The 12,624-nt window shown below is 39.1% G+C and overlaps 1 protein-coding gene across 3 annotated transcripts; it reads left to right on the top strand.

Annotated features, from left to right (window-relative positions):
• The first annotated feature begins 4,596 nt into the window (after positions 1 to 4,596).
• plin2 (perilipin 2) lies at positions 4,597 to 12,007 on the top strand. Of its 3 annotated transcripts, XM_088631423.1 has the most exons (9): positions 4,602 to 4,724; positions 5,372 to 5,409; positions 5,982 to 6,177; positions 6,842 to 6,924; positions 7,614 to 7,899; positions 8,415 to 8,599; positions 8,923 to 9,048; positions 9,334 to 9,624; positions 11,720 to 12,007. In XM_088631423.1, exons 2-9 carry the CDS (start codon positions 5,380 to 5,382, stop codon positions 11,819 to 11,821), a joined length of 1,299 nt encoding a protein of 432 aa, XP_088487549.1. In that variant the 5' UTR covers positions 4,602 to 4,724; positions 5,372 to 5,379; the 3' UTR covers positions 11,822 to 12,007. The 3 variants fall into 3 exon arrangements, with proteins under 3 accessions (XP_088487558.1, XP_088487549.1, XP_088487539.1); XM_088631413.1 differs by lacking the exon at positions 11,720 to 12,007 and having other exon boundaries at positions 4,603 to 4,724; positions 9,334 to 10,443; XM_088631432.1 differs by lacking the exons at positions 8,923 to 9,048; positions 11,720 to 12,007 and having other exon boundaries at positions 4,597 to 4,724; positions 9,334 to 10,443.
• Positions 12,008 to 12,624: the final 617 nt, after the last annotated feature.

Genomic DNA, 12,624 nt, shown 5'->3' with positions numbered 1-12,624 from the left:
ACCCCCACCTTGATTCCTCTAAGGCCAATGTCCTGTGTGTTGGGGGGGCCTGAGCCTTCCTCTGCTGCCCTCAGTACAGTCCCGAGTGTCCGAGTCCTCTCCTGGGCCCAGTGGGACAACCTGCGCTCACACAATTTCTTGTGTCTCTGTCTTCCGGTCGGATCCTCTGACTGGGGCTTCCGAAGCTCTTTGCTAGCCAGGTCTCAGGACTCATTATGGGGCGGTGGTGGTGGAAATGTCCTGGGTATGGGCAGAGCTAACGGCTTGTGGCTAATTCATCAACTGGCTGTATACAGATGACATGGTGGAATGATGCGTTGACTATTCTGACTCAGTCCTGGAACCCTCCCCCCCCCAGTCTCTGACCCAATTAGATGTGTCTCGCAACCCACATGTCAGCTCTGAACTTTGTGGTAATTAACAAGTGTCTACACAAGGAAGTCCTTTGACCAAGGTGAAGCTTGAAGCGCAAAAAGAAAAGCACCAAACCTTACGGAGCTGTCTTTTTACACACCCATTTTCTCACTGTGTGACATCCGCACACATCCGAGACTGAAAAAAAGTGTGTTCAATCATGAATCTGGGAGTACAGACTCTTTTGAGGGGTAGTAACTGACAAGTCAGTAGAGAGTAGGATTAGAGAAATCATACTGTCCAGATTAACATACAGATTAAGTTTAATGTAATGAACAGCGGACATTTCAACACAACATTAGAGCCAGAACACAAACAGAACAACTGCTGATAAGTGGCAGAATTGGGAAATCATTTTTCTTTTCTTTATCTTTGTCAACTCCAGGGGTCATTGAACTCAGCTGCTCACACTGCAGTGACCCAGGAGAAGTGCAATGTGTTGTAACTCCATATTAACAGAAGGCACAAACTAGCAGCAGGTGTTTATAGAGATACTAACACTCCAGTATGACAAATAATGTTTCACTAATCAATTATTTACCTTTGAAGATTTGGAGGCTTCAATTGTAGTACAGACTTTTCAAATATACGCAATTATTAGTTTTAAGTTAGGGATGTGTGTTAACCTTGATCCCCAGTCTGAAATGCTCCTATTACAATTTATTCATTTTTAAATCTGTCACCACAACAACATGAATATAGGAGACTGAAGATCAGGAATCAATGATCAGTGCTCATCAACCTAATATTCTGGTCAATTTTTACCAGTAGCTCCATTCCTAAATATAACCAGGTTCTTCCAGTAACACTATTTCTTGGTAACTGTACAGTGCCATTAAATAGAAACCCGAAAGTAACAGAATAAAAAAGAAAGATATTGTCTATAAGGAGAACTCAATTATGCCATTTTAAAGGCAACCTTCATCTGGATTAAAAACTAGAGACATTTAAACAGTAGCATAAAATATTGATTAAAAGTAGGGAAAATAGAAAACTGATTTTTTAATGAAAGAAAGCCAAAGGAAAAGGTCTTTCAAACATTTGAATCTGGTTTCCAGGTGAAGAGTATAGTATCGAAGACCCCTTTTTCATTGGTATCTTTTCAAGATGTAACATTGAACCTAAATTAAATTCAAGGTGTACATTTTATTAAATACAATTTTACAACAGATATATTGCTACAGCTGCAGTATTGTTTGTTCCGCATTTCTTCCCATAGTGATATATGTTAATTTTGAAAACATGACGAATGCTTTATTAAGTCTATTTGCAATTCTGTCCATAGTCTCAGAGAGAGCACAACTGATGGCTTTTACTGCTAATATTAAAGTTTAAGTCAATTTGTGTGCCATAAACATACTATGCTGACACAAATTCCCTGAAGTGCAATGAACTGCGCATGAGATTATATTAAAACGTAATCTTTGGAAACTCTGGGGAACATAAAAACCTGTAGCCATTCAGTCACTGCTGTTTATTTTCTGCATTCTCTGGCAGTGAGGCCTTCAGTCCTTGTGATTTACATGCTTAAAAACAAAGGGTCAAGTCTGTTTTGTTTCTTAGGTTGAGTGGATCTGAGTGCTTTAACTTTTGTCTTTCGGCTGGGGAGATCGCTGGAAAACTATCAAGACACAATATTTTTGTTTAGATGCTAGACCAGATGTATTTAAACATAACAATTGTTTCATTCCAAAAGGGGCTGAAGTACATTTGTACTGCAAACAATCAATATTGTCGTAAATATTATTCAATTTCTCGGAAATGTTTCAAAGGTTTTCTTTAAAACAGTAAGTATGAGTAATTAAACCACATTAACCTCCCTGTGAGAATGTGTCTTCTAAACCCTTCACCAAGTATCTCCTTAATCAGCACATCATGACTGTTAGATAGTAGAGGAGCAGGTGTGTGAACCACCAGCATCTGCATTGGGAAGTCTAAGACCTTTAAGACTACATCAAGACTAACAGTATAACAAGGATCTGCAGCCTCAAGTGGAAATTGAGAGAGATTTAGGACAGAGAATAAGAGGTCGATGTCCATGCTGTTGAGGCTGGTAGCCAGAAACAGTTCGATGAGAACTTGTTTCCTCTTATGTATAACGTTTCTTATATTCTTAAGTGGCTACCATTTTTGGAAGTAGAACCCATGAACGATTATAATTTCTAACAGAAATGTAGAAGATAGTAATGAAACACAGTTGCAGCAGAAAATGGTCTTATCTTTTGTTAATTTGTAAAATATCATGTGCGAGTTCAAAATCAAGATCAAACTGTTGAATGTTATCAAGAGGTCATCCGTCAGTGGTGGAGTGGACTGTACTTTGAACGTATACTCATGTTCATAAGCCATTACAACAGATGTGCATGCAGTTACAAGCGGAACTGATGCGATTATATAGAGTAATGGTCAGAGTCCAGAATATTTCATCTCGTGATCTGTGAACACATCTGTACGTCTAAACACATGATGTGACATAAAGTTAACAGTAAAGAGAATAAATAATTCCATAATATTCTAGAGTGCATCTAACTTTCATTCATGTCATAGTATAAAATAACAGATTTGATACTCACCAAACTGTTTGTGTAAGTATCAATGGTTCTTGTGATTTGAAACAAACAGGTAAAACAGACCCCTTTTAGAAAATCACACTCTTAATGACTTCTTAGAAAGCTGTGGCTGGGACCTGACTTCTGCTGGGGTGCCTGTGGTTAAGTTAGACACCCTTGATCTACCGTCCTTATCATTTTAGTTGTTTTTGAGCAGATATAAAAAAATAACACTGTCTTTCCTGATCATTATATTTTTACACTGCATCAGATGTTTGTATTGCTGTAACACAGTTTGAAAGTATGTGTACTGTATCTCAACAATTGACATTTCTCACATGTGAAAGAAAAACCTCACAGGCGTGGAATACAGAGGACACAACACCTAAACTCAGGCATGGGTGTGAGGATGCAAAAAGCTGAGAAGGAACAAACAAATACAAAACAGCCATTTTCTTTGCTCTGGAGCTGAAGAGCCTGCTTACTTCCCTTATGAAACCAAGGGGATTATTGAGAAGAAATTAAAAATATATAATTGGGTGAAATATATACTCTGATTTTTTTTATTTACTGGCAATTACATTGAGTCACTGATACTCACAAATCAGCACGTCTTTTAATGCTTACCCTTTCACCTAGATATTTTGTACTGAAGTCACTAGTGGCCTGGGAAATATGGAAGTGAGTCATAATGAGGACAAAGTCCATCAACTGCTTTAACACTCAATTCAGATTCCAGCTAAACAACACTGTGTTTCTAATAAAACTTGTATTTTATTTAAAAAAATATAAATAGAGCCTGCCTCCTATTGTTCCCCATTCATACAGCAAAGTGGACAGGAGCAATCAAAGACAAGCACCTCACTCAAAGTACAACAGCAACCCAACCAGGCATGAGTCCAGAAACGTTATCATTTCTCCATGCTGCCCTTCTGTTGTAGATACCAGTTCCCTAGGATTATGTCAAGAATTGGGTGGATTTAATTTAACAACTTAATCATGTTAAATCTAAATCTAAATGGTAACAACCACTCAAAAAACACGTTTCTGCAGTGTACATGATTGTGAAAGAGAAACATCTCGCTCTTATTACATAATAGCTTGTTACTTTATGACACTTTAACAGGAGTCATAAAACAACCTATCACTCCAGCATCACGTGCTACAGTTGGAGTTTTGTCCAGATGATGTGGAATGCTGTAGTAGGGTGTCACAGATGAAAACGGATTGTTACATAATTATCCATTCAAATTAAAAACCATGAATAAAAGTGAAGTTATTTATTTTTCATTACTAGGCCAAAAAATTAAGAACACATTTGCTTTTCATGTGCTTTCCGTTCCAGGTTAAGTGTACCCAGAAAAACGGAGCGGATAACCTGAAATTATAACTCTGATACACAGTGCCAAAGCATCACACAAGCACATATGTATTTTATTTTACATTTAAAAACCGGATATATTTGATAAAAGCGATAGATGATTAGTGAAGGAGCACGGGAAATGTTAGAAATATCTAGAACACTGTTTAAACAGTTTGGAAATCCCCAAATTGTGCCCGTGTGACCTTTAGTCCAAAGACCTTAATGCCCCCTCATCTGGTCTGATGATGTCAACAAGTCTGAAAGATCTCGCGAGAAAATGAACGGCTGCGTTAATATATATAGCCGCAGGGGAGGGGACCTAGAGTCGTGTCTGGAGAAGACAGGAGTAGCGGACGAGCTTTGTGTTTTTGGAGGCTTGCGATCCATTTTCTGTGAAGGTGAGAAGCGTTGGTTTGTTTTTAGGGCTGATTGAACGTTTTGTGTTTTAAAGCTGTTATGTTTCGTCAACGACGCAGGTGTTTAATTCCCAAAATGGAAACTGGCGAACTGGCTGTGTGAGGGGAACATGGCTATATCTAACAATGTAACTGTTTCTGCACCCAGTTTCTATTGAATCGCCAGAGTCAGTTTAAATGAAGAGTGTGGACTGGCTTTCAAACAGTGTGGCTGTTTCTTTTTACTTGCTTTATTCTGTATTGACCAGCAATTCTTAAAAACATGAGTTATTTCTAGGGTATGAATTGTCTTGGGTGGGGTTTTGTATCTTTTACTTATTAAATACATCGGCTATCTTGCATTACTAGCATTTTAAAAGATGGATAGATAAGTAAAACACTTTTTGTTGGTTTGTTACCATATAATTCCTCTATGGATTATTACGGTACTTAATTTGATTAATTAACCGCTTCTATTAAATAAATAACCAACTTCTTTTCCAAATTCCTGTTTGTCATCCGTATTCAAGCATTATTAGGTACTACTGCTTTTTAAATTACGTACACGTGCTATGCTCAACATTTAATAGCTTGTAGGTAAATTGCTGGTGATGCTGCTATTAATCCCCGCTATTTGTTACTCCTTTCAGAGTGAAACATGGCGTCGATGGAAGTTGTGGCGCAGCAGGTGGGGTTTTATTTTATTTGAAATAACGAGTTTCATCTAAGTTTGTTTACAACTGTTACACTTTGCCTCTTTTGTTCAGATCAACTGTGCTGAAGCCCTAGATTTGCCACAAACGGGCAATTATACATTAACTACAACGTTTGTATTTTTATACATACTGAGAAACGTGACTAGCCTATTGTCTTGTATATTCTCTTGTTAGTTTAGTTAAAACTTTTTTCAGGTATTCATTAAGGAAGTCAATATTCAGTTGGGGCAAGGATGGAGTTCATGTATTTTAAGAGGCAGAAATGTTCTGGTCACTCAGTGTGCAGGACCTGACAGTATCCATCCAGGATTGCTGAAGGAAACGTTATTCTTAAGCAGTTTAAGTTTCTAAGGGAGTGCACTTTGGTGTTTGTGTGAACAATGGTATATAAACATCAATGCAATTGTCGGTTACATCTGTTCTGGATTGTACCAGAAATGAATTGTAAGCTATCCTTATCAGAAGATCTCAGTTTGACCCAGAGATGGGGAAAATAGTGATAATCTTGGTAACCTAAGTTAAACGTGCTCTTTTCTCTTCTCAGAATGTGGTAGCCAGAGTGGCTAACCTTCCACTGGTGAGCTCCACCTATGACATGATGACCAGTGTGTACTCCAATACTAAGGAGAATCATCCCTACATCAAGTCTGTGTGTGAAGTGGCTGAGAAAGGTGTGATGACCATTACTTCAGTGGCACTGACCAGTGCCATGCCTATAATTCAGAAGCTGGAGCCTCAAAGTAAGGATAGTTGGATTACTTATTCTGTGTAGGGGGCAAAGAAACCCGTTTTATATTATGTTGCAGGAGTTAACTATCCCCACTTAATACTGAAAGACTTAAGTTTCAGATGTGTAAAAATTTCAGTAGCATGCGACACTGCACGTTTACACTGTCCGGAATCGGGAGTGGTACAGACTGAAACTGGAAGTGACTCGGCTCTTGCACCATGAACTTTCACCTAGATCCTGTTGCTTAGCATTGCTTCAGTGATGTCTTGTGCTCTGTCAGGGTGTTGTGATTGGTTACTCACCAGTCATTTCTTTTTTCCCTTTTAACAATGTTGTATACAAGTCTGAATTTGAATTGGTAGTAGGGAATTTTTGTATAATGAATGTCAAGGTTCTGTTTGTTTTAGAATTATCTTTCTCAATTGATGTAATGACATTGTTTGCTTACCAGCACTGCAGAAATCCATCTGCACTCGCCTAATGAAGGATTTATGCAGGAATAAAACATCCTTAACTGGGACACCTGTCAGTTCATCCTAAAAAACTTATCTGTACTGTGGATTGTATTAATTTATAAGGTAGTTCCTGATCTTTCAGACCATTGCTCCTTGTCTAGTAAACATAGTAATTAAACTATGAACATAACCTGTTTTTTGAAACATCTTGTCTTTCAGTTGCAGTAGCAAATGACCTAGCTTGTAAGGGTCTGGATAAAATTGAGAAGACCTTGCCAATCCTCCACCAGCCCTCCGATAAGGTACATCAACTTCATCAGACATTTTGTTACAGTTGTGAATAATTGATAAATGTACAAGCCAGTTCATTTTAAATCTAGTTGTTGAAATGCTTCCTTTAATGCTTGAGTTCTAGATGGAGCTGCTTGTGTGGGATTTTGCTAATTTGCAACTTAACATAAGACTTAAGTTGTTTGCCAGCCTCTATCAATTCTCTGTATCTGGATCAAGTTACAAGTAAGGGCTATTTGCTCCATGGAGCTGATGTAGTTAATTGGAGAATCTCATCCAGCTTTTGCAAGAAACAATGTTATCACTTGGTTATTTAGGGGGGGAAGCACTCCCTGTTAGTTTCCTTTTATCCTTGGAATTGGTGGCTCTTGGACCAGGGTTTTACACTGACACTATTGATGCCTGTGAGGATCCTGAATACTTCAAGACCTTTTTAGCTTTCTCAAGTAGGATGCTTCTTTAAGTCTGGGCGTGTACCAGTTAGCTGGGCTGATTCTGCATTACATCTTCTAGCTGTTTGTTTGTGATTGGGTGGTAATGGGGTTCTTGGTGCATGATTTGGATGTTAGTCTTATACTTTGATTCCAAGAACGTGTTGGACTTGGCAAAGTGTTTGTCAAAATGCCAGTTTTTGTCATCCTTCCCTTGAGAGGATATGAATATCTATGAATGTTCCCAGTGAAACATCTGTGTCCCCCAGTTCGTTGCCAATGCTAAGGATGTTGTGACTGGAGCTAAGGATGCGGTTTCTATCACTGTGATGGGAGCCAAAGATACCGTTTCTTACACCATCACTGGGGTGGTGGACAAGACCAAAGGAGCAGTGCAGGATGGTGTGGAGATGACCAAGGCTGTGGTAAATGGCAGTGTCAACACGGTGATGGGCAGTCGCGTGGTACAGCTGGTGAGCTCTGGTGTGGACACAGCACTGAGCACTTCTGAGTCACTTGTGGATCAGTACCTCCCACTGACCGAGGAGGAGCTGGGTAAGCACAAGAAATCGGATTGAGCATTAAAAGCTAGTACAGTTTTGCTTTGAATGGAATTTGCTTTTCCTCTAGTTTGATTGCACTTTAAATTAGGAAGTACTTTTGAGGTTAAATTCCATAAGGTTTACAGAAGATTACACTGTAATGAATTTCAGGTTGATGACGAGCATACATTTAAAACATAACCAAAATGCCGAGTTATGAAGACAATGTTAAGGGTCAATATGATTCTTTCTCCTGGTTGTACTAAATGTGGCAATCTCTGAAGACGATAGAAAAGCTATTCATGGACCTTTGGTGTTTTTAAAGCATATGTTAATCAAATACAAAAAATTCAATCCAGCTACTGTTACTGGAGAAAAACCATTTACATTTTTCTTCTTGGTGCTTCATAAAAAAAAAAATCTATAAATGTTACGTATATCTTAATTTCAAAGCCACAATCCAGGTAATTCAAGCATCGGTTTGAAATATACCTGATTTCTAACCCAAGGTAAACATTCGTTTTTCAGAGAATGAAGCTAAAAACGTAGAAGGGTTTGAAGTCGCGACTAATAAACCCAGCTACTACATTCGTTTGGGATCCCTTTCCACCAAGTTTCGCAAGAGAGCATACCACCAGGCAATAGCCAAGGTGTGTGATGCTAAACAGCGAAGCCAGGAGTCAATTTCTCAGCTTAACTACACAGTTGATCTGGTAAGTTTGAGCACAATTGAAATTGCACCAGCTGCAACTTGTGTGGGCCAGAAAGATACCATTAGTGCCAGGAACTGTGAGACTTTTGGCTCAGTTTTGGTACCAATACCTTTTACCCAGAGTTCTTTAATGTTCTGAAGCTGTTGACAGCCATTTTGATAGTGTGGAAGAGACCTGGTTTCTTGAATGTCTCTTAGTGCCTTATACACCAAGTCTTACCTCTGCTTAGTTGGTGCACATGGCTATAAATCAGTTGTTAAAGGTTGGAGATGTAAAGCTTGGGTCTTTTGAGAAATAGAAATGATTGTCCTTCTCTGTTCTAGATTGAATATGCTAGAAAGAACATGGACAGTGCTAACAAAAGGATTCACAATGTTCAAGATAAACTGAACTCTTGGGTGGAGTGGAAGAAGGTGCCTGGGGGCAATGAGGGAGGAAGTGAAGTGGAGGTATGGACCATGTTTCAAGCAGATATGCTCCCAATCAAGCAAAAACTCATTTTACAAAACCTGAGCACTAAAATCATTCATGCCCCATTATGAAAGATTGCAGGATGAAATTTATCAAACCAATATGTATAAGTATGATAGTTCATCTTGGCTTATTTATATGACTTACTGTATAAAATCTTGTTGGCTTAATTTATTACTGGCAGTCAGTTGCTGGAGGCATCTGAATTAAAATGCCTCCCCCCATTGGGGAGTTGCTGATGGGTTTTTCTTGTTCTTTTTTAGCATATTGAATCTCGTACTCTGGCCATAGCCCGCAATCTCACCCATCAGCTACAGACCACCTGCTTGACCTTGGTCTCCAGCATACAGGGGCTGCCCCAGCACATCCAGGACCAGGCTCAATCCCTCACTCACTCTGCTGCTGAAGTCTACAGTAACTTCAGTTCTGCCTCCTCCTTCCGTGACATGTCTGACAATGTATTAGCAAGCAGCAAAGGCCAGCTGGGTAAAATGAAAGAATCCCTGGATGGTGTGATGGACTACCTGGTCAACAACACTCCTCTCAACTGGCTGGTAGGTCCCTTTTACCCCAGGCTGAGCCCTGATTCCCAGAGCCCTCAAAACGACGGGAAAGAGAAGAAAAGGCCCAGACAAGAGGAAATGCAGCAGCTGAATGCCAAGCACTAGTCTTGCAGCTTTAACTGCAGTGTTCAACGTTCCGCTTGTTATCGTCCTTTAATCTTTCAGGGTTTTAATGGAGGGAATTTTATTTTGGAGACAGAAGGCCTATTCATTCCAGTATGAAGTAGTTAACCAGCTGCAGCTTTGAAACGGTCTATAGGAGATCGGTTTGCCAAAACCATTTAAAAAAGGTAAACAAAAGCATTTGCAAATGCTCAAATCCTTCCATTATTGTAAAGCTCCTCATCTTTTTGAGGGCCATTGCAAGTGCTCTTGGACCATGTGTATTAGTTGAAAGCCCTCAAAAGTGAGCCATGCATGTGGAAGAATGGGCAGTCCCTGTTAACGGATAAATGCTGAAAAGTCTTGCTGGCAAAGGGTAGATGAAGAGAATTTTAACTAGCTTGCTGTCTCACAAAGCACTTTTCCCTCCCTTCAGGCTTGTGATGTTAGGGCTTTGCTCTTGCAGCATACTCTGCTTGTAGTTGCATGCAGTTCTGTGGTGTGTGGTAATGGAACCTTGGCTTGGTGGCTCACTCCCCTCACCTTGTGTGCCTTTGTAAGATCAAAGTAGGAGGTAATTATGGAACTTCAAATTGATATCCAGCCTTTGTGCCATTTTTACTGTGCCTTTTTAGCTGCTCTGGTAATATATTGAATTTGTATTTCAAACTATGTAATACATTAACAATAAACAAACAAAGCATCTGATCTGTCTCATTTGACTCATTTTAACCTTCGGATTTGGAAAACCTCTTGACAACAGGGCAGGGGAGTAGCAATTTTTGTTAGCACGTGGAGAAGGTCCCTTGCGGGGTGATGGAATTTGGTTTTCATATTAACCTGCCATAAGGTCATCTTGTTTTAACATGTCTGGTTAAGGTGGAGAATGTTCATGTTTTGTCCTTTGCTAATCAACTAGCAATGTCTTGACTAAACAGCTGCTAGAATTGGTCATCAGAATTTTAATCTTATCCTAAATCTGTAAGATGAATTAGGTGCAGAAACCTCTTAACTCTATGCATGCTACACTTTTTTTTCCCCAGCTATCCATTACACACCTGAGCAGTGTTCAGATCAACTTAGGCTTGAAAGTACACCTACAGTTTGATTGCTCAGACTTAATCTATTCTACAGTTAAGTGGTATTTTATAGTTCTGATCTTTAGCAATTTTAAACTAGTTCAACCTACACTACACCTACAGAGCTTGCATACATCAATTTTAGGAACTTCAGTGTTTTTAAGCATTCTGTATCCAAATCCTGGCCAGTTTCCCCCTCCAGCTTTGATTTTACAATGTTAATTTGCTTTGATCGGTTGTGGTGAATTTGTGAAAAGCTTGAATATACTGCATGTATAAGGTTTTCAACATGCTAAAACGGGCATAACCTGAGTTTCTGTTACATGTCTAAAACCCCATTCTTAATCATGGTTCTTAATGTCTTGTCATTTTTCTTCAGTGCAAAACCAGTCATGTGCTATTTTAAGTATCGAATTTTAAATTTCAGGGATTTCTTAATTCGGTATTTAAGTATTTCTGCTCACAAAAATATGAAGCTGGAGATAAGTATGTCCCTAACTTAAGAGTTGCCTGTGGAATTTAATAACCGTTTCCTTACAATTTAGGTGAATACCACTTTTTCAGAATTATGATTTACTAAGATGTTTTCATGCTTCAATTGTACTAAAGTGTTTATTTTTTTTATACATCAAAACATTTGTTCCCAGTCTTCAGCCATGGGGTCCCAAAATTTTGAAAGGTTTTTAATATCTTAAGGTAAAAATACCTCTGTCTGGCTTGGGGAGATAATTACCCTCATGTAAATATAAGTGGACCAATTCACCCAGGACATTAAGTGGCTTCCAAGATATAGACAAGGTTGCATATGAAACCCCAGGGACGGGATCCGGGAGCAACTGTTATACATTTTCATCTCAACAGCTCTTCATTCTGTTTTATGCCTAGCTTTTTTTCCCCATTGACAGGTGCCTGACTTCACCATCACAGACCTTTCATCTGAGCCAGATGACTATCCACATAACCTTGAAGACTCGTATGATTACTCCAACTCAAATGGCCCAATGTGACTTGTGTTACAGTAAACCATGCACAGCCTAACGTTTGGTAAATGTAATTTATTCAGCTTGTTAGTGTTCAATCATCAATATCGATTATGGATGAAAGCACTTAAAGTAGTGGTGTAAGTTCTTGATCCTCTTTTTTTATTGTTTGTGGTTGTTTGGGAAATATCAAATAAAGATGTTGGCAGATAACTGTTGGGCATTGGTGATGTTTAACCTATCATAATTTCTGGGAAATTCTAATGTTCTGTACCTAGGCGCATGAAGGTAGAAAATGAGACTTTACACCATCATTCTCTGGTATTAGTAGCTCAGTGATAAGAGGATCTTGTTCAAGGCAAGGTATCCCTTTGAAGAACATGACTTATTTTTAAATAAGGGAGCCTGTGTGAATTCCTTTTGCACATGCTCTTGTGACAACAGACCATGAACGGTGAAGCTCCCTGCTCTGGGAGGGCCTACAGGATGTTGCTACTCTGGTCAGGCAGGTTAGGAACTCGTGTCATATAGATGCTGCCAGGAAGGTACCTGGTGGGTTTTATGGGAATTGTCTTTCCTAAACCAACAGGTCTGTGAGCAATTATAACCGGTTAATATACTGGTCTTTCCATGTCTGATGGAAACTTGTGCTCCATGGGAGGTGATATAGCAGTTTGTAGCCAACAGTTTACATGTAAGCTTTAAGGCATGCTCTCATTTGGAGTGTTTAATTACATTCAAGACTATATACACACACGCACATGATGGCCCACCATCTACCTTGTATGAATAATGTTTTGAATTGGGGCCCCCTTCATTTTCAGCCTGAT

This window comes from Lepisosteus platostomus, chromosome 1, assembly GCF_059453375.1.
Source record: "Lepisosteus platostomus isolate fLepPlt1 chromosome 1, fLepPlt1.hap1, whole genome shotgun sequence".
Classification (NCBI taxonomy): Eukaryota; Metazoa; Chordata; class Actinopteri; order Semionotiformes; family Lepisosteidae; genus Lepisosteus; species Lepisosteus platostomus.
The sequence above is the reverse complement of the archived record's forward strand: the minus strand, read 5'-3'. Positions and strand labels throughout refer to the sequence as shown.